General features: G+C 47.0%; 1 protein-coding gene across 1 annotated transcript in view; it reads left to right on the plus strand.

The window, feature by feature from the left end:
- The first annotated feature begins 288 nt into the window (after positions 1-288).
- LOC144119809 (uncharacterized) overlaps positions 289-20,921 on the plus strand; it is a 36,640-nt gene continuing 16,007 nt past the window's right edge. Inside the window, exons 1-7 of the mRNA XM_077652346.1 lie at positions 289-405; positions 4,057-4,209; positions 5,030-5,290; positions 10,660-10,816; positions 14,426-14,554; positions 16,871-17,407; positions 18,474-18,543. Of these exons, the coding sequence (XP_077508472.1) occupies positions 289-405; positions 4,057-4,209; positions 5,030-5,290; positions 10,660-10,816; positions 14,426-14,554; positions 16,871-17,407; positions 18,474-18,543 (1,424 nt within the window). The remainder of the gene's footprint in view (positions 406-4,056; positions 4,210-5,029; positions 5,291-10,659; positions 10,817-14,425; positions 14,555-16,870; positions 17,408-18,473; positions 18,544-20,921) is intronic.

The raw sequence follows: 20,921 nt of genomic DNA on the forward strand, positions 1-20,921 counted from the left end.
ATGACGATGTGGCTGCAACGCCGCTAACAACGCATGCTTGCACTTTCACTATCGCCAGCGCATTAACACGTTCCTCAATCACCTTCATTGATTTTTCAAAATTCACGATTGGTGCTACATTTTTGTCATCATCTTCCATGGAAACTTCTTTGTTTATTCAACTACACCTTGGCCAATCCCCCCGCGTGGGTATGTGCCATATACCTGGGGTGAAGAAGAAGAAGAAGAAGGCCCGCGCTCATCGCGGGGAGCGAGCCAGCGGAGACCTGGCTCTGACCAGCGGCGACCATGCTGACCTACCCGGAGTCGACGGACAGCCAGAACCGGCGGCTGCCCAACCGGGTGCTCTGCAGCTACGTGGCGCCAGTCTTCCTGTCACCCATGCTCGCGTTATCCGACAACCAGGCGAGAGAGGGTTGTTTCGACATCGCTGTCATGACGACAGCTAGCTTTAGTCGGACACAGCTCAAGGACGGAGCAGCAAACGCCGCTTAAAGAAGGCGTCCTAGTCAGCCGCCTTATGTCTGCTAACTTGGCGTAGCTATAACGCAAGGCGGTAGACCATGACGTCATGAAATAGGTCGACGCCATATTCTGTATTCTGTAGGGCCGCTTTTTAGGGTATTGGCTGCTTCGTTCCCGAGTTGTATCCGCGACTACTGCATTGTAGTCGCTTAGCTTTCTCGCATATGCTCATCTAGCTTGGCACAGTATCGCGTTATGTGGGCACATTTAGGCTCTTCGAGCCTGCATTCTTTTCAGACATCCACTGCCTTGCTCAAAAGCCTCTGAACCACAGGATTATGTGCTAAAACGTGCATTCGGGCCCTTTCGTCACCTTTGAAAGTCTAACGTTCCCGAAGGATGAGGAAGGCAGTTCTCACACTCCAAACATATGGAGGTTCATGGGGTCTGCAAGTGCCTTGCTACAGGTCAGCGCCGAAACTTGTTCTCCTTGGAGCTTTTGACCTAGGCTGGAGGAATACTACCACACTCCGTGTGACTTCGAACACGCGGGGTTGGGCCGCAGCTCAGTTCACGAAGGCCTTCACCGGCCTGCTGCTCAGAGCCTAGGGATTTATCTGGCAATCGAAACAGTAGGGCCCACTGCGATGTCTGCGCATATTTGGTGCTGCGTATGAAGGCGCATAAGGAGAAACCGCAGTGGGGTTGCTTCCAAAGTGTTGCAGCAACTTATATGGCTGGAAATATGGGAACAAGACGCCACCGCATTGTGTTAAGCTTCCAAGCTGCTTTGCAGTTGGTAGCCGCCACTGCTTGGTACAGACATCAGTGGCTAAAATATGGGTAGGCGTCAGAAACAGCAGCTATGTTTTGTCCACTCTAGAACGAAGGCCTCTCCCAATGAGCTCTGCCGTGCACCAGCAGTGTACACCCTGTCCCTATAAAATGCCCCTTATATCAGATTCCCTCCTGACTTCTGGCCGTTACCAGCTACGATTTCCTTCGCTTGGAATTCGTACTGTTACTGTGATAGACCGTCAGTTATTCATCGCATACCATACCTGAGCCAAGCGCACCTCCTCCTGTGCATTTTCGGTTGTACGTCATTAATGCCAGCTTTTTCATAGCTTCATGGCTAAATACAGGCAGAAAAAGCCGTTACATGCTTTTAGCTTTGCTTGCTTCATTAAGCTGCTACTCGTAACTTGTGAACGCCCGCAAAACTCGTTGGACGACTTCGACCCATTCTTATTCTCTTGGCAATTTCTTTCTGGCGGTTCAGATTTGCGGTCATAACATGACCTAGATACATGTATCCCCTGCTGTAGGAAGATGGTTGTGCTTGAGGATTACAAAACACACGTGACCGAAAAGGGGATTAGCATGGACGAAACAGAACACTTGAGGCCATGTTTGAGGTCTTCTCATAAACCCTCTCCCCGGTCCCGGTGCGCTTTGTAATCTTCAGGCGAAACCACTTTCCAGCAGTAATGACGTACCATCTAATCCACCAGTCAGCTCTGCTGAACAGTGTTTTCTCTTCCTGCCACTATTTCCTCACTGCACATCGTAAACAGCAGCACAATTTCCAGACTATACAGCGCACTTATAGCTAGTTTGCTATTAGTTTTTAAGTATATTATTTCACAGTCTAGCGCGATTTTAAAGTGGTCACTTCAGGCTTATCCTAGTCGGATTAAACTCCGCTAACATGGTTTATTCTCGCAAGAACGCTGCATTGAATGCATGAGCTTAGCTAGCCGAATGATTTTTCTGTCCTGCACTGTCGTTTCTTGTGGACTAAGTGACGTCTCGCAAGGAAAAAAAAATCTTGGTCCGTTTCAGCCTCAACGAATGTGATAACCTTCAAGTCCCGTTATACTGTACGCATGTACCTCAGTTAATCCCCTGGTGGTACTTATTAGAGCACTGGCATCTAAAAATTTCAAGTTCCTAAGATGTTTTTTTTTATTCACTCATATGGTGTCATTCCGCGTGAAACGTTTCAGACCTCAAAAGGGACCACCGCCGATTCTTTAAAAAAAAATGTGCTTGTTGGCGATTGTGTGAATGGAGTTTAAAAGAAATATTTTCTCGAAAAACATTATTTAGAGCTATTTGAAGTTTTCACGAAGAAGCAAAACTTGGGGTTAACATTCTGGAATCAAATGGGAAACAAGGTACAATAACAAATCTCAAATTAGAACATTTCAGTTATGTTGTTCTTTCATCTACTTTGTTAGTGAAGCCATGCTAGAATTCTCACGCGTTTTCTTGGTTCGGTAAAAAATAAACAATTGCGGCGTGTTCGAAGCTTTTTACATAAGCGTCGTTAACGTCTCAGCCATAATAATTTTTGTTCTTTCCCCTATTGCTTTAGTTTACACTAAAAGCGTAACTTTAAAATTGTCAAACAGTACTTTTTAAGACATTCGCTTCCAAAGTTCGCAAAAAGTGTTTTTTTTTTTACTGAGATTCAGACCAAAATTAAAGATAAACGCCCTCCAGGTAAAAATACTTAGCTCATAATACACACCAACTTCGTTGCTTGTAATCCAGAAGTATAATTTCCAGTAAATATTGATTAATGCGAGAATAAAACCCCAAACTGTGGACATGATCTCATGGCAGTAAAGAAGCGAATATTGGGTAACAAACGAAGGAAAAAAACGCCTTTCCTCCGAAAGCAGAGGTGGAAGGAAGTGACAGGAGGCCTCCGCTATCCAGGCTCTTTATCGCAATCATCGCAGTGACGTCACATCCATATTCTATCCTCTCGGCACGCTTGCGATTATCAAGATTAGACAGTCTTTGGCCTATAATTATTGTAGCTTTTTGAGCGGCAATCATATATAGTCTGTGTACGGCAGTATATTTTAACAACTCGTTTCCCTGTTAATCGTATGACCCTTTACCATCGGTAGCTGTCACCTGTGACATGAGTAGTGACAGCCAGCAAGCAATCTCGTTCACGTGCTCTGTTGTCAAAGACGCGGTTTACCTATGGCAAAGAAGCGTAAGAATATTTCTGAAAATAATTGTCACAAAACGCAGCCTCGACTTCGTTGATTTTAAACCATCGGAAAATATGACTTTGTTAGGTTTATGGGGGCTTAACGTCCCAATGAGACTCAGGCTATGACGTATGCTGTAGTGAAGGGCTCCGTACATTACGACCACCTGGGGTTCTTTAACGTGCACTGACATCGCACAGTACATGGGCCTCTAGAATTCCGCCACCATCGAAATTCGGCCGCCGTGGCCGGGATCGAACCCGTGTCTTTCGGGTCAGCAGCCGAGCGCCATAACCACTGAGTCACCTGCGGCGGCACATGGTCTTGTTGAATTCGCATTAGTCTTTTCCGGTAGGACAGTATAGGCAGATGCTTCCACCGCCATTACCCAGTGCAAACCTCAAATACACTAGCCATGACTCTCTTGGTCGAGTATCTTTCGCGCCATTGAAAAATGATAATTATTATAGTCATCATCAGAAAAAGCGAGGGCAGCTTTTGTTCAGAACTGTTCTCATTGACGGACCGCGTAGTCTGACCGCATGGCCTGACCGGCGACTGCCCTCTGTGCCCACAGGAGGCGGTGCGGTACGTTTTCTGCGCCTGCCTGATGGCCGTGTACTGGGTGCTGGAGAGCGTGCCCTTCGTGGCCCCTTCGCTGCTGCCGCTGCTGTTGCTACCCTTCTTCGACATCATGCAGCCCGACGACGTTGCCAGCGGATACGTCTCGGTGAGCGATAGCCACGAGACGGATGTATATAGGAAGACTACGGGGTTATTTTTTGTAGATTTTGAGCGCATGTCGTATTTCGCAGATCTCGACCTGCTAGTTAAATCATTTATCGAAATATTGTGTCAGAAGAATTAAAGAAAGAAACAGGAAACCGAAACTGATTTCAACCAACCAAGGACGTCATCATGGACCACCAGTTGACGTCATAGACAAAATCGTGCAAACTTCGTCGGATGACAAAAATGGTACCTGCAGTCGATAACCCCCTCATGAAATGGCTTAACTGACCCTAAATAAAGCTCGAAATTTTGCCGTCCGGCAATCGTGAAGCTCGTGACGTTCGAAAGCCCATTGTTTTCCGCGGATATCGTTTTATATGATGTAAACAAATGAGAAACTTCAAAATCCATGAGCTAAGCATTTAAACGCTCTGACATCCCGCCCCATCATGCAGCGAATAAGTGGCAGTAATAGCTATACCTGACCTTCCCCCCTTCCCCACCCCTTGCCTCTAAGTGCACCTTCTCCCAGAGACCAACTTGCACCACGTGACCACCCCAGGTTGTACTCACTCGAAAGCATCCAGAACCGACTTTCGAAGCGGTGAACGTGGGGGCTTTCTGCTACGACCATACTTCCTCTCCCCCTATTTTAATGCTTCAGCTTTAGAACGCGCATTATCACATAAAACTGTCCGGCATTGGCGTATGAAGCCTTTGTGGAGAGAAGGCAAAGTTTCTCAGCCGCAGTAAAAAACGTGCCTTTCCTCTTGTTGTAACCTTCCCCTCTCCCTCCTCCTCTGTCGCCCGGATCGCAGGAGCCCGTGGTGTCGCTGTTCCTGGGCCTGAGCTTCGCGCTGGCGCTGCGCCACTTCACGAGCCTGTACACGCGCGCCGCCTTCCTACTGCTCCAGGGGTTCGGCACCCGCGTGCGCTCCCTGCTGCTCGCCTCCCTGAGCTGCACGCTGCTGCTCACGCAGGTGCTCGGAGCGAGCCTCACGGCCGTGCTCATGGTCTTCACCGTCGAGTGCGCCATCGCCGAGGTGCAGAATGACGTCATCCGCGAGGAGCAATTCAAGGTGCTGTGCTCTAACGCTCTACTGACGCCCCTTTCACAACTAGCTTTCGGCGTCGCCAAGCGCATGGTGTATGTGCCTACAGGCTTCCTGAGGGCACCGATATCTAACTTCGCACTTTGCAACAAAGAGGCCATCTTTTTTGCTCGTTCGGTCCACACGAGAATGCAGCCAGCAGAAACGTTGCAGGCGGCTGCAGAGAATCAGGGAAGCGAATGAGATTAGGAAGTTTGCGAAGAAAAGGCAGCCGTAGCTGGCACAGGACAGGGTTAACTGCAGTGACAGAGGAGACGCCTTTGTTCTGAAGTGGGTGGTGGTGGTGAAAACATTTATTCGCTATACAAAGGATAGAAGGTATGACTGTATCAGCACGTAAGGGATCGGTCCTTACAAGGACTAGGTGGAGGTCCCTAGTTTGGGACCCCATCGGCCACCGGCCCGGCGCGCCCGACGAAGGCTTGTTCGGCCTGTAAGTCGTGGCAGCGGAGCAGGGTCGCCTCCCAGTCCTTCCGGGTTGGGTTGGGGATGGAGGGAATAACCGAATTGGAGGGTCAGGCCCACACCATGGGATAGGTATCCGAAGACACCGCTCTACAGTGCGGGCAGCTGCCGCTAAAGGAGGGGTCAAATTTTTTTAGGGCTGCTGGGCACAGCGATGTATTAGTGAGAAGGCGGAGAAGGAGCCGCTCATGTACCTTCTTGAGGCCTTTACATGGGCGGGGGTTAAGACGAAGACTATCTTGATAGTATGTTGTAACATCTTTGAAGGTATAGACCGGATTAAAATCGGGTTCCTGATCGGGTGGGGAGGAGAAAACAGCCCGATGAGAGGGCGTGCGGGCGGCTGCGTCTGCTGCCTCGTATCCTGCCAACCCCTGATGTGTAGGGGCCCATATAAGGTTACGGTGTGCGGGGTCCGTATCCCGTAGGCAATTTAGGTAGATTCGACAAGGCTAGGAAGGGAGCCCAGCCTTGTTCGACGTTCCCACAGGCCCCTCGCGAATCGGTGATTATGCATTCTGAAGTGGAACTATTAGGCTGATAATGATGATGACAAAGCTCTTTATACCGCTTAAGGGGCCAGCTAATTTAACGTGCTCTAAAGAAGGAAGCAGCTTTTCCATTCCAACCCGCCTTGGTGGATGGGTAGCTATGTTGTTTGGTCGAAACATCGAATGCATGCTGCGGTTACTGCGTTTTGATAGAGTGCAGGAGGAGAAAATTTTTGTACGGCGTTCCTAGTCCGAAATACCGTTGGATTTAGCTGCTGCCCTTGCTCTTGTGATGAGCCAATCCTGGCTCTTGACGCTTGACCTAGACAGAGCTTCCTCCCACCCCTCAACAGTCGGATGATTGATTTCAGAGAGAGTTTCCGTGGCAAGCCCATATCTGCCACCTCCCCATAATACCAACATTCGGATTCGAAAATTCTGCATCCGTAAAGTGTATTTTCTTAAAGGACAGGAATTTAGGCGATAGAAGATAAGAAGTTGATAGGGATGAAAGAAAAAGTCCCACGCCAGCGCACGTTAAAGGAACCGATGTGATCACGGGTAATTTGGACCTCTGTGCTGCGGCTTCTCTCATAGGTTTCTCTAAACGAGCCTGGCCATGCAGTTGTAGCTTCGAAGTGTCTAAACCCATAAAACATGTTACATCATGCCATACCATGCATTTTTCTTTTCCTTACCTCAGCTGAAAACTTTTCTGGCACATGAAGCTTGAACATGCTGTTGAAGTTTCAAATTTTGAGACAAGTACCAGCAATTCTAGGGTTTAATAGGTTTTGTTTTCAGAAATAGCTTTCTCCTTTAATTTCGCCGGGTATCCCTCAGAGGAGTGTTTTAGTTCCTGCTTTATTCTTTAGAGCCACCGCAGTGGCTCAGTGGTTATGACGCTCGGCTGCTGGCCCGGAAGACGCGAGTTCGATCCCGGCCGCGGCGGTCGCATTTCGATGGGGGCGAAATGCTAGAGGCCCGTGTGCTGTACGATGTCATCATCATCATCAGCCTTACTACACCCACTGCAGGGCAAAGGCCTCTCCCATGTCTCTCCAATTAACCCTATCCTTTGCCAGCTGCATCCACCCTTTGCCTGCAAACTTCTTAATCTCATCCGCCCACCTAACCTTTTGCCGCCCCCTGCTACGCTTACTTTCTCTTGGAACCCACTCTGTTACCCTTAAGGACCAGCGGTTATCTTGCCTTCGCATTACATGCCCTGCCCAAGCCCATTTCTTTCTCTTGATTTCGACTAGGATGTCATTAACCCTTGTTTGTTCCCTCACCCACTCTGCCCGCTTCCGATCTCTTAACGTTACACCTATCATTTTTTTTTCCATGGCTCGCTGCGTTGTCCTTAACTTAAGCTGAACTGTTTTCGTTAGCCTCCACGTTTCTGCCCCGTAGGTGAGTACCGGTAAGATTATGCTGTTGTACATTTTGTACATTTTCCTCTTGAGGGCTGTACGATGTCAGTGCACGTTAAATAACACTAGGTGGTCGAAATTATTCGGAGCCCTCCACTACGGCGCCTCTGATAGCCTCAGTCGCTTTGGGACGTTAAACCCCACAAAACCAAACCAAATCTTTATCATCATCAATGACTTACCCATTAGTGTTCATGCTAGCATGAGACATTTTGCCAATGATTGAACACTGTACTATGAAATTAACCCTCGTGGTCATCATCCACCACTTAATACATTACAATTGAAATCTGCGCGGTGTAGAAAATGTCAGATGAGTTAAAACTGTACAAAAGTAGGCCCATTACGATTAACTAGTAAGCCACGTGTCCGAATTCTCTTGCACAAATAACTATCTTGCTATATGCAGTTAAGCAGCATAAATACATTGGTGTAGCAAACCAAAACAATTTCCGTGACCATCGCTACGCATTATCAGCACCAAAACGACTTTTCTTTTTTTTTTTGTTAAGAAAGACCTTCGACCACTCTACAGGGTTTTGAATTAGTTTCTTAAACAAGGGATTCAAGAATGGGCTTTGCGGATTTTTTAATAAGCAATGAGCAGTATATACAAGCTGTTTTCGCACACAGGTTACGAGACTAAGCGGGCACTGAAAGAATAATTGTCACCGTGAATATTCTGAATCTAAAATCACATAACTTTTTAGCCACTGCACCGTGCATGCTTATATAGGAGACGTAAACTCCAATAGACTATTCCATTACTCCAATCCTTCGCTCCACCTTTTCAATTCCTAGACACTCCGTTTGACAGGATTCTCCTAGCAGGCGCGTGCTCCGCGATATCCGCCTCCAAATTTTCAGTTAAAAACACGTAACTGCGCATTCAACGTGGTGATGAAGGTACGGAAGGATATCCCTTTCGAAATAAAAGAAACATCCGACGCAACAGCTGCTTCACACTAGGGGGGGGGGGGGTTTGCGTCGGGTGTCATCGACTTCAATGCGTAATTATGCGGATTGGGTCAAAATTCTAGGGGGCGATTATCCCGAAGCACGCGAGAGTTAGGAAAATTTCGGCAAATTCAATGGGGTAATACAAACAGTTTTCAATGCAAACATGAATGCTAGCTGCAGGGATAAAAAGTTCATTAATCTAGTCTAGCTAATCAAGGCACTGACGGTGACATTTATCCTCTCACTTTGTGTCTGCCTTGTCGCATAATCTGCGAGGTGAACGCTTTCGTGTAAAGCTCGTTGTTTATTTTCTTATATTAGAGACGTATACTCCAACAGACTGTTCCATTACTCCAATCCTTCATTCCTCCCTTCCAATTCTTAGACACACCAATTGGCAGGATTCTCCGAACACGCGATCACTAATTTTGAACGCCCTGCAGAGCTCGTTTGTCACGGCCGTACTAGAACATGCAACTATTGCCTTATTCCCAGTTAAGGACAGACTAAAGAACAGGTTACAGGGAGTTCATAAAGGGCTACAAAGGCTAGAGCATTCATCTGCAGAAATTTGCACTGAACCACCCACACACCTAATAAACAAAGCCGGGTTAATCACGTTGCGAAAGCGAGCCTGGCAGCAACTAATTTTTTCAATTAATTAACAGCATATGTTGAACAAGAAAGAAGGAACGGGACAAAAAGAATGCAGGATGGAAGAAAAAAAAGGTAAAAGGTGGAATAATCACTAAAAAAATTATAGAACAAGTTTCGCCCAACAATCTAGAAAGAAAGGAGTAAAAAGGGAGTAAGCTGTCCTCTACCGCACTCCCTTTTATAAAACGAAGCCGCACTCTTTTTACTCCGTTATAGGCCTATTCGTTCTTAGGGTGTAAATACACACTCTAAACAGAAAGGAGTAAAAATGGAGTAAGCTGTCCTCTACCGCACTCCCTTTTATAAAACGAAGCCGCACTCTTTTTACTCCGTTATAGGCCTATTCGTTCTTAGGGTGTAAATACACACTCTAAACAGAAAGGAGTAAAAATGGAGTAAGCTGTCCTCTACCGCACTCCCTTTTATAAAACGAAGCCGCACTCTTTTTACTCCGTTATAGGCCTATTCGTTCTTAGGGTGTAAATACACACTCTAAACAGAAAGGAGTAAAAATGGAGTAAGCTGTCCTCTACCGCACTCCCTTTTATAAAACGAAGCCGCACTCTTTTTACTCCGTTATAGGCCTATTCGTTCTTAGGGTGTAAATACACACTCTAAACAGAAAGGAGTAAAAATGGAGTAAGCTGTCCTCTACCGCACTCCCTTTTATAAAACGAAGCCGCACTCTTTTTACTCCGTTATAGGCCTATTCGTTCTTAGGGTGTAAATACACACTCTAAACAGAAAGGAGTAAAAAGGGAGTAAGCTGTCCTCTACCGCACTCCCTTTTATAAAACGAAGCCGCACTCTTTTTACTTCGTTATAGGCCTATTCGTTCTTAGGGTGTAAATACACACTCTAAACAGAAAGGAGTAAAAAGGGAGTAAGCTGTCCTCTACCGCACTCCCTTTTATAAAACGAAGCCGCACTCTTTTTACTCCGTTATAGGCCTATTCGTTCTTAGGGTGTAAATACACACTCTAAACAGAAAGGAGTAAAAATGGAGTAAGCTGTCCTCTACCGCACTCCCTTTTATAAAACGAAGCCGCACTCTTTTTACTCCGTTATAGGCATATTCGTGCTTAGGGTGTAAATATACACTCTAAACAGAAAGGAGTAAAAAGGGAGTAAGCTGTCCTCAAGCGCACTCCTTTTCTTAAAAGGGTGTATGGTAGAGGACGGCTTACTCCCTTTTATACTCCCGTATAAGGCGCATTTGTGTTCAGAGTGCACGACCGATCCAGAAAGCGCCGCGCTTTCAATGTATACTACTGTAACATACTGTGTCATCCTTTCCTTATCCCTCATATCCCTCGCTCCCACGCAGGCCTACGCACAGAAGTTCCGGCGGCGCTTCTCGAGCGGCGCGGGCCTCCTCGCCAACCGGAGGAGGACGCGCGTTGAAGAGCCCTCGTCCATGTCTCGAACGATGCACAGGTCCCCCGCCGATCAACGGGAACGCCTCTCGTCGAGGATTCTGAGAAGTGCGTACTTCTAGTCCCCACTACACGAAGTCCTTTTTTTTTCTCAGGCTTGCGACAACACTCGCTCTTTCGAGCAAGCGCCCGCCCGCCCATGCACTCCTCGCTCTCTAAAGGAACCGCGTGTAATAATCCTTTCTCGACTGCGGAGGCGCGCGCAGTCCTCGAGATGTGCTATAGAGGAACTGGCGCCAGCCTTTAATAGCGGGCCGACATCGCGCAGCTATTATCGTTGTTTAAGAACGTCTCTTGCAAAGACGTCCGTGTAGTGAGTGAGTTGCTGTAGGGATTTCTAGACCAGGTAGCCTTTATTCTTTGTTATTTATTCAAGACATACTCAGCTTTGGCTGAAGGTGCTGCCTCATACGAGTTGCAATTTTTAAACAGCAACACACACCGACACACGCACACACACACCTTAACAGTATAAGTTTGTTTTTCTGGCAAGGGTTCAGTGTCTTCATGGTGCCTAAAAACAAAACGTATACGTATCGGTTTTGGCGCCGTATTGCAAGGACCGTTGCAAACTGCGTGTCTGAGATTTCGCTGAACCAACTTTGAGGACCTCGAAGCCTTTACAACCGCATGATCAATGCGAGCCTTCCACAAGCTGAGATTTGTGCTCACGGGAGCCATCTGTCATACGGTTTGCTTCACATAGCCGACAGAGTTGCGTTGGCAAGTAAAAATTAACTATGAATTATGAACTGTTTTGTGACGCACTTTCTGATCATGATAGAGCGCACAAAGCGTTCTTCTAAGTGGTGCGCAAACAGCTGTGTGAGCGACTCTGTTTGCGCCGTAGGTCAAGCTTGAAAAGGGCACACCGCTTTTATAAGAGACAGAAAGCAGAAAATTTGTAAGAAAGGCTGCCGGCAATTTCCTTCTCTGCTACTGAACTCATTTTTGTTAGCTTCGTCGATTATCACCTGCGCAAAACGGGTGCGCCTGGTAGACAGGACAGTTTGTTATATTTATTATAATAACCACTATACCTATTGTATAACGTCCCCTTTTGGAAATGGAAGCACCGAATTTTCTGCGCGAGGGAAATTGGCTAAGCTTGCGCGCTTTGCGCTGAGTGTCCTTCTATTTTTTGTCACCTGCCGTACTAATAGGTTCATTACCTTGCGTTCCGAAACACCCTTGCAACAGTTATGAAATCTTAAGATACTTTTATTTTCTTCTCGTGCCTGTACTTAATGAATCACAACAGAACAGTGTACCTTTCTGGCGCATAGGCCAAAAGCGGGGCTGGAAAGAAGCGAATGATGATCGATGTTCGTATAGGTCGTTGCCATGGTGCGCGCTCGCGTTCAAGCCACGCGTGCAGAAGGCTCTTTTACAGGTTAGCCCCTTTTTTTAAGCGTAGAAAGATGAACATAAAGCCTACGGCAGACAACTGAGCACTGAATAGTTCTTTAAAAAATTTTCCAACTTTTCAGGAAACTTTTTTTTCTTTTGTGTTCCCCCGTCGGGTTTGACAAGTAATGTGTAGGTCGGTAATTGCTTTAAAATTCCGTTTTGCGCAATATAAAAAAAATTGAGAGAGAATTTCGCATTTTTACGCTGGTTCACTGGGGTAACCTGGTTACAAAACCTGACTTCGCACAAAATATTGCAATATAAGACTGTCGGCGTAGATGACAGAAATTTGCTGAGCTGCAGATAGGAAGGCTGAAACTTGCCTTTAAAGGTTAATCAACCGATGAGAAGCGTCAACTTTTGTACTCTATAGATAGAGTTCAGTTATAGCCGTGGAGGTGACATAATCTTAAGTAGAATTCTTTTCGATAATGTCCAGGTATGTATTTATTGTTTCTCTTCTCGTACTTTAAAAATATACTGATGTGGCCCCTAAGTTAATAAAAAATCGCAACAACTTTCATCGACGTTGTTTCTCGCGGGGCAGGCCGCCCATTTTTCGACCCGCCTACAAAGACAAAATCTCTTCCAGCCGTGGTCTTCTCGCTTCTAGTTCATCATCCTTCGCAAGCACCATATCCTTTTAGCTGGTATCACAAAAAATAGGTTTATAAGTTACCAGTGATTTAGGCAGGAATCGCAGCGCATTATTTAAAACTTAAAAAAAGCCTAAACGTGGGATTAAGATTTAATACATAAAAAATTAACTATTTTCACCGGTCTTGCGAGTGAACAGCAGTTTCTGGTATTGAAAGCCACGAAGGTATATACTTATCTGGGGTAAAGGGTCACCGCATGTCCGGACCATGACAGATAGCTAGGAGAATAAGAATGAGGTACAGTGCATTTTGCAGGCAGTCTTGTGTCATGAATAACACCAGTGCAGCATAAATTCCGAGGCTAGTGAAAAGGCCTCAAATTAAACTAAGGACAACGTAGTTAGCTATGGAAGAAAACTTGATCCGGGCGACGTTATGAGAGAGGGAACAGGTGGAATAGGATTAGGGAACAAACGCGAGATATTTATATTTTGGTTTAGGTGAAGAAGAGAAAACGTACATTTGCAGGGCTTGTATTGCTGCCAACAGATAATTGATGGTCCCTTGGGGTACAAAAATATATTCCAAGCGAACGTAAACACAACAAGGTGCAGCAAATGTCATGTGGGCATATGAGATTAGGAAGTTTGTGGAGACAAGGTGCCCAGAGTTGACACAGGGAAAGGTCAATTGAGCGTCAATGGGAGAGCCATTTGCCCTACAGCGGAACACTGCTGGACCGTTAATAGCAAAAGAAAGAAATGTATTTCTGATTTTGTGCTAATCTGGAGAACACAATGCGATGTTTAATATTTCGTTTCGTTTTTCTGGTTGTTGGCCTTGTAAAACTTATATATTCATCTTCTGCGTTTTCCTCGACTTTCTTTCACGCCTCAATAGATGAGCTCCTTCGGTATAATTCAGTCTGCATGAACTTTGTAAATGGGTACAAATGGGAAAATAGTCTGGTGCTGTTGACGCTGTCCTTGGTGCAAGCACTGGTCCTTACTTCGTCCTCATCGGGACAAAGTTTGACAATGCGAACCTATGCCTGAATCCCGAATCATGTTTGCCATTTCACAAAACAGCTCCTGAATTTACAAAGCTGGTCGGTCTTACGTAGCATTTTGTTACTGGCCAGCTCACGGTCGTGACAGTGGCCACCGCGACAGTGAATGCAGCTGTGTTCAAGCTGCCAGCAGTGGCGAACAATCCTCGCATGCGAATGGCTTTGTGAATTGGTCCTCAAGATTTCAACCTTGTCGTAGCTGACATTTAAGCGGGAGCTAACACAGTGTGCGCCACTGCGTCCCTGTTTTTTAGTGAGAAAGCACTACTTAGTACGGTTACAACCAAAAATCTTCTGCGAAGTTTGACCTTAAAGGTGAACTTGGCCAATCTGGAGAAAATAAAATAAATATTGTCGCGACTGGGTTTCTAACCCGCGGCGGCGCGAATAGATAGCTTCGCTGGCCACTGCACTAGAGCAGTATGTTATCGCCGAAGCCGATCACTGCTCGTGTTAAACTAAGCGCGAAGGAAAACCATAAACCAACCAGACTAAACAAATGCTTTCGCACGTCTTCTCGCTTAAACCGTGTTAAAGTCCTACCACTTTTTTTTCTTTTCTTTCCTAATATCGGAACAGCGATGGCTCTGAGTCCGGACGACGAAGATGGGTACAGCTTCTTCGTGGAACCCGTGGCCATGCCCGAGCCGCGCGTCTTCACCGTGACGATCGACGACCCCCCGGAGAAGAAGGCCTCCAAGACGGGAGGTGCGCATCATCGGAGCTTGTGTTTTAAAGCGATAGCGTTACAGGTCCCGTTCAGCGGGTTTAGTTGCGTTGGCGTGTCAAGAAAATTGGTATTCGTCGACAGGACCGTGACGTCACAACCATATGACTTTGCGCGGGTAATTTAAACACCCCACAACGATCACGCAGTACAACAATGATGACGTCACTACACAATTCCTCATTAGCCTACTGGGTCGTGACGTAATTCCACCGCTATTACGTAGTGCCTCTAATGAAAGAAAAGCGATCGCGTTCAAAAGAAAAATGGTCGATCCGGAGCTCGAGCGCTGTCCCTTGGGTCGTGAGCCGTGAATGTAAACCCTCGATAGCTGAGGAGCGGTCGTTCGACTTGGTTAACGGGAGGCCTTGTTTGTCTTGTGGTATATTAAAAATAAAATAAAAAGGAAAAAACAAGAAATTAAATAAAATAATGAGCAATATCTGAGTCTGCGAAGTGATATGCAAAGAGAACCCCATGCCGCTGAAGGCTTCCATTTACGCCATCGCGCCATACTCTCATAACCTTACAGCAGAGCGTAAGTGTCGCCCAAATTTTTGCCCGCCGTGCCCGGGTAAACGAGTGCTTCGCTGCTTCATGTATATCGGCAGGAAGCTTTGTAATGCAGGTTTCTCTATGCTCACAGGCGCTGGCACGCGGCTTTATCACTGCTTCTTACAAAACATGCAACCAGATTTATCTGGAATGATTGTAGTATAGCCGAGATATCCGACCCTTAAACATCGAAATACTGTTTGTATCGGACATTCAGAACATTTCCTTGAAAATTACCATGTAAACCTATAGCACTATTGTTGTCTGCGTATATCGAACTCGCGTTCGGCAAACCATTCGATATATCGAACTATGCGCCGCCCCATTAACTGCCGCTTCTTCCAACGGCTCTCTTCGAACTATTTTCACACGAGTAGACCTATCGACTGCACAGACTTGGGCAGCTGCTGACAGTGCTGGCGTTGTGAAATCGCGTCACGAAGTGAACGTGAGGAGTACTTGAGGGTGGCCTACGGTCTCTTGTGCTCCATTTCCACGCCACATAGCTGTCATGCGGTGAAGCCACCCTATGTGAGCCCTTGCGGCGGCCCTCTCCTGGCATGCTTCGCTGCCGAAGTCATTGCTGAAACCAACCTTACCTTAGTTTTAATGAGATTTTCCTATTTATAGTTTACCGGTAACAGGATCAAGCATCTTATGTTAGGCAACAGCTAGTTCCAAATCATCTTCCACTGCAGATTCGATGCGGAACACGTTTGGCGTAGAAACGCTTGGCGACCGGTGCGCGGCCAGCATGCCGGCGGTCAGCACGTCGCTGTAAGCACGCGGAAAGCGTGGGTTCAGTGTATCCTTGCTTCTAGGTTATGCAAAAGCTTTTCCACTGCCATTTCTATACATCGAATTATCGATATATCGATTTGTTTCGCGATCCCCTTCTAATTCGATATATCTGGGCTCGACTGTGGGTGGTTTCTGCGCCTTATTTCGAAATTTTTTCTTCAACTTTAATTTGAGAACGGCCGAGAGCGGCGATGTTTCTGTTTTGGACAACCGCTGAGTGCTATCGACGCCACTTGTATAGCAGCAGTTCAATTCTTTGTGGGCGCAAACCAGCCCAATAAATACATCGTTTCAGTGCCGCGCTAGACTGGTCGTGTGTTGTCCATGGCGTTGTGCATCACTACGTGACAATATCTCGTCAGGAAGAATGAGCTGACTTGCGTTGCAACAGCCCTCTATTGAGCAAAAATTGCACAGCGAAATAACTTACTTCGAACTCGCTTAATTCGAACTTCCGGTTTATTCGACCAGGCGCTGTGGTCTCGTCAGTGTCAAATGCATGAAGAGAGCTCGATCGGGCTCCGACTATACCTTAAAAAATTTTTTTAGACAATGTATAGACTGTCCATAGACTTCTATCTATAAAGTCTACAGACTCTCTATAGACAATTCCTAGAGAATAGTCCATAAGCAATACAAAACTTATAGACAGTCTGTAGATAATGTATAGATTTATGGCTATACACTTTTAGTAGACTTTTGTTTACAGACAGTCTACAGACTATCAATAGACAAAGATAAATAGCTATAGGAAGGCAATAGAGCCTATTGTAAGGGATAACAGCAGACTGTGTAAGACGACACCAAGTATCTTATATTTGGGGGGTCGTCAATGACTCCATGCCAGTAAAGTGTTCTCTTTCCTATTTCCTCGCCCCCCTGTACAGTCTTGTTCACTATAAGGGGCGCGCATTCTAATTCTTGAAAATTTAACAACGCAGGCCAAGCGGCTCTCAAAATGACCTCAGCGACTGCTGGCACGGGCTCAGGCACCAGCTCACCGCTGCCATCGGACAAGGTCTCCCTGACAGCCAACGCCGCGAAGCCCAGCCCGAAGGCATCCGCGGAAGCTTGTTTCGGTACACCCGGAACGAGTTCGCTGGCGTCCGCGGACAAGGCGCCACCTGTGGCGACCAAGGCGGCCGCGGGCAAAGCCGCAGGAGTCGGCGGCAGCGCAAAGCCCAAGCGGCGAGGCACGGTCCACGTCAACCTGAACCTGGACAGCGTCCCGAGTCCCCTGGCCAGGAACAAGAAGCGTCCCAGGTCGGCGTCAACGTCGAGCGTTGTGGGCTACCCTTCACCTGCGGACTCGGATGTCGTCAAGAAGACGGGCCTCCGCGACCGCAAGATATCCATCTACGAACGCGGCAAGACGCTGCGGCCTGGCGAGGAGGACCTCTCCGAAGTGGCCACCGGTGAAGCGAAGAAGCTGTCGCGGAAGAAGAGCTCCCTCTACACCAACATTCGGGAGTTCGTCAGTAAGGCGCTAGGGGGCGCTCACGAGCGTGCTTTTTCGATACGACGGTAGCGTGCAGTGTGCAGCTGGGACAGGGACAATTTTCCTGTCTTCGTTACGCGTAGACTATATATGGCCAGTAGAACAGCTCTGCGGACAAAGGGTCAAACGGGTCTCTATATACGTCCCCATGTCCACATATGGGCTTCAGCACTTACTGCCAAATACGTTTGTCCAGGCGCGACAGCTGCTCTCCACTGTGAGTATTAAACCCGCTAGCGGGGTCATGAAACAGCTTTCTTCATGAAAATTCTTTCATATGCGTCAAAAACCGGCTGCAGTCCTTTAAAAAATACTTTTCCTCTCCTTCGATTGACGGTCACTAGAATCTAATTGGAAATGTAAGGAGTTGCTGCAAAACTGAGAGAATATTGAACAGGGCTGCATTTAAGACGAACTATAGTGATGCAAATTTAGTGCACATGCTCACAACTCTTTAAACTGTTCAGGAAAAGCCTACAATGGCAACAATTCTTACTGTCTCTCTTTATCTATGACGTGCAGCGCGTCCTGATAGAAGGGAGTAGCAAACGCATTGCTACAGCTCCGATCGATATTTGCTGAATAATAGTCATCATCAGCCTGACTACGCACACTGCTTGTTCCATATCTCTCTGATTAATCCGGTCCTCTGTCAGTTGCGGCCACCTTATCTCCGCAGACTTCCTAGTCTCATAGAGAGTTTTAGCATGGTTTTATTGTCGATACTACTACCGTATACCGCTGTAACCAGCCTCCAACAGCGCATTCACAGTTGGTCTCCGACGAACTGCGCGTGCGCATCTCGCTCCCAAAAGCGGTAGTGATGGTACACGTACGCGACGCGAGAGAGTTTTAACATACCATATGACCTCTGCGGTTACCGCACACCATGTCTACCAGCCTCCAATGGGCATGCGCAGACGCCCCCGAGGCGCCATGTGCGGGGACGGCAGATGGCATACGCTAAATGCTAAAAATTCGATCTACTATGCTAAAACTCTCAGACATTGCAATTATCTCTGTATTCTTTCTGCACCTTGCCGCAGAGCGACGGCTCACCACGAGCACCTACGTGGACAGCACCTACCTCCAGGAGCGGATTGCGTGGGAGAAAGAGTGAGCGCGCGCAAATTAAACACCACACGCTGATTATGATAAGTTCTACTCGCATAATACGTAAGGCTCCCCGAGAGGGAACAGTGATTTCGGTCTGCCGTATCGCCCAAGACCGCCATCACAGCTGCACTTACAACGCAGCAAAAATGTCAATGGCTTCGTAAAGTTAAAAAAAATAATGTCGTTTGTCTGCCCCGCCGCGGTGGCTCAGTGGTTAGGGCGCTCGACTACTGATCCGGAGTTCCCGGGTTCGAACCCGACCGTGGCGGCTGCGTTTTTATGGAGGAAAAACGCTAAGGCGCCCGTGTGCTGTGCGATGTCAGTGCACGTTAAAGATCCCCAGGTGGTAGAAATTATTCCGGAGCCCTCCACTACGGCACCTCTCTCTTCCTTTCTTCTTTCACTCCCTCCTTTATCCCTTCCCTTACGGCGCGGTTCAGGTGTCCAACGATATATGAGACAGATACTGCGCCATTTCCTTTCCCCCCAAAACCATTTATTATTATGTCGTTTGTCTTTACCATTTGTTATGCCGGTGCTGCAGCAACGCGACTACATCCTCAAAATTAGCCAGCACCAGAATCCATCCTTTCTGAAGTATTTGAAGAAACATAACAATGACCGGACCACCACCAATTTTTCTTTTGTACGATGAAAGAACCTTCTTTTTTGCACAGAATGCAGTCACATATTGTTTATTTTATTTACCGATACCCTCAAGGCCAAAAACATTTAAGATGGCTGTGGCTAAAAATAATAAAATATAAAAATACAAGCATAGTAGAATGGACTAGTTGGTATGTATTTTGGGTAGAAAGCAGCGCGAACGGACGAAAGACAAAGAGCAAAGAAACGCACAGACAGCGCTCGTCTGTGCGTTTCCTTGTTCTCTGTCATTCGTCCGCTCGCAATGTTTTCTACTGAAATTGAAGATACACCCGTTATGTTCGTTATACAATTCTGTTTGAAATTATTGGAGAATAATAGGCACTATGCAAAAAAACCAACGAAGGCAGTAAACTCAAAGAATTTCCAGGGACACCTAACTACCTTATTTGTTGTCAATTCGATCGCATTAGAAGCTGTTGATGCCTTTGGTGGAAATGACGTCACCTCCGGTCTGTTGACCTCACTTTCCTCTAGCCAATGGGAATTATCGGGTCTGATGACGTCATTTCCTTGAAGCCAATGGGCCAATTTTTGACCGACAACACAACTTTTTCCCGATGAGGCTTTAAATGGTATTGCATTAAATGGGAGCGAATTTGTGGTGAGCCATAGTAAACAATGCTAGTTAAAGAGTAATGGAAACGCAGTGTGTGTTCCAGGGAAGGTGGTTTCAATCTGCTCTTGCACTGGTATTGGAAAGCTTGCGAACAAGCTTTTTCCTGGCATAAAATTAAGTCGACTTCAGTGAGCACGATCTCGGCGAGCTGAGATAAAAGAAGGAAGAGCTATCATTTCATCATGTATACTGAGTCATGAACACATAAATCCAGCTGGAAAGAACGAAGTCACAAAAAGAAGACATAACATTCGACAGGCGCTGTTGATAGCTTGGTTTGGTTTGTGAGGGTTTAACGTCCCAAAGCGACTCAGCCTATGAGAGACGCCGTAGTGAAGGGCCCCGGAAATTTCGACCACCTGGGTTTCTTTAACGCGCACTGACATCGCACAGTACACGGTCCTCTTGAATTTCGTCTCCATCGAAATTCGACCGCCCCGGCCGGGACCGAACTCGCGTCTTTCGGGTCAGCAGCCGAGCGCCATAACTACTGAGCCACCGCGGCGGCATGTTGATTGCAATGAACCAACTAACCCAGACCAAAATACTGCTTTATTATGTTGGGGAAGCTGTAAAAAATTGCGTGAAATCGACACAATCGTTAGAATGTTCGACGAGCTGCTGATGGCGGCAGATTAATAATAATAATAATAATTGGTTTTGGGGGGAAAGGAAATGGCGCAGTATCTGTCTCATATATCGTTGGACACCTGAACCGCGCCGTAAGGGAAGGGATAAAAGAGGGAGTGAAAGAAGAAAGGAAGAAGAGGTGCCGTAGTGGAGGGCTCCGGAATAATTTCGACCACCTGGGGATCTTTAACGTGCACTGACATCGCACAGCACACGGGCGCCTTAACGTTTTTCCTCCATAAAAACGCAGCCGCCGCGGTCGGGTTCGAAACCGGGAACTCCGGATGAGTAGTCGAGTGCCCTAACCACTGAGCCCCCGCGGCGGGGCAGGGTTGTCACGGCCAACGTGGCGGCAGATTAAGTGCGTTTTTCGTGGGGGCGGTACTCGCAGTGCGATAGGATGAAAGAGACCGAGTTATTTCGCACCAAATCAAGCGCATTGATTAGCTTTTCTCAAGGCTGC

The sequence above is a fragment of the Amblyomma americanum genome, chromosome 2, assembly GCF_052857255.1.
Source record: "Amblyomma americanum isolate KBUSLIRL-KWMA chromosome 2, ASM5285725v1, whole genome shotgun sequence".
NCBI lineage: Eukaryota > Metazoa > Arthropoda > Arachnida > Ixodida > Ixodidae > Amblyomma > Amblyomma americanum.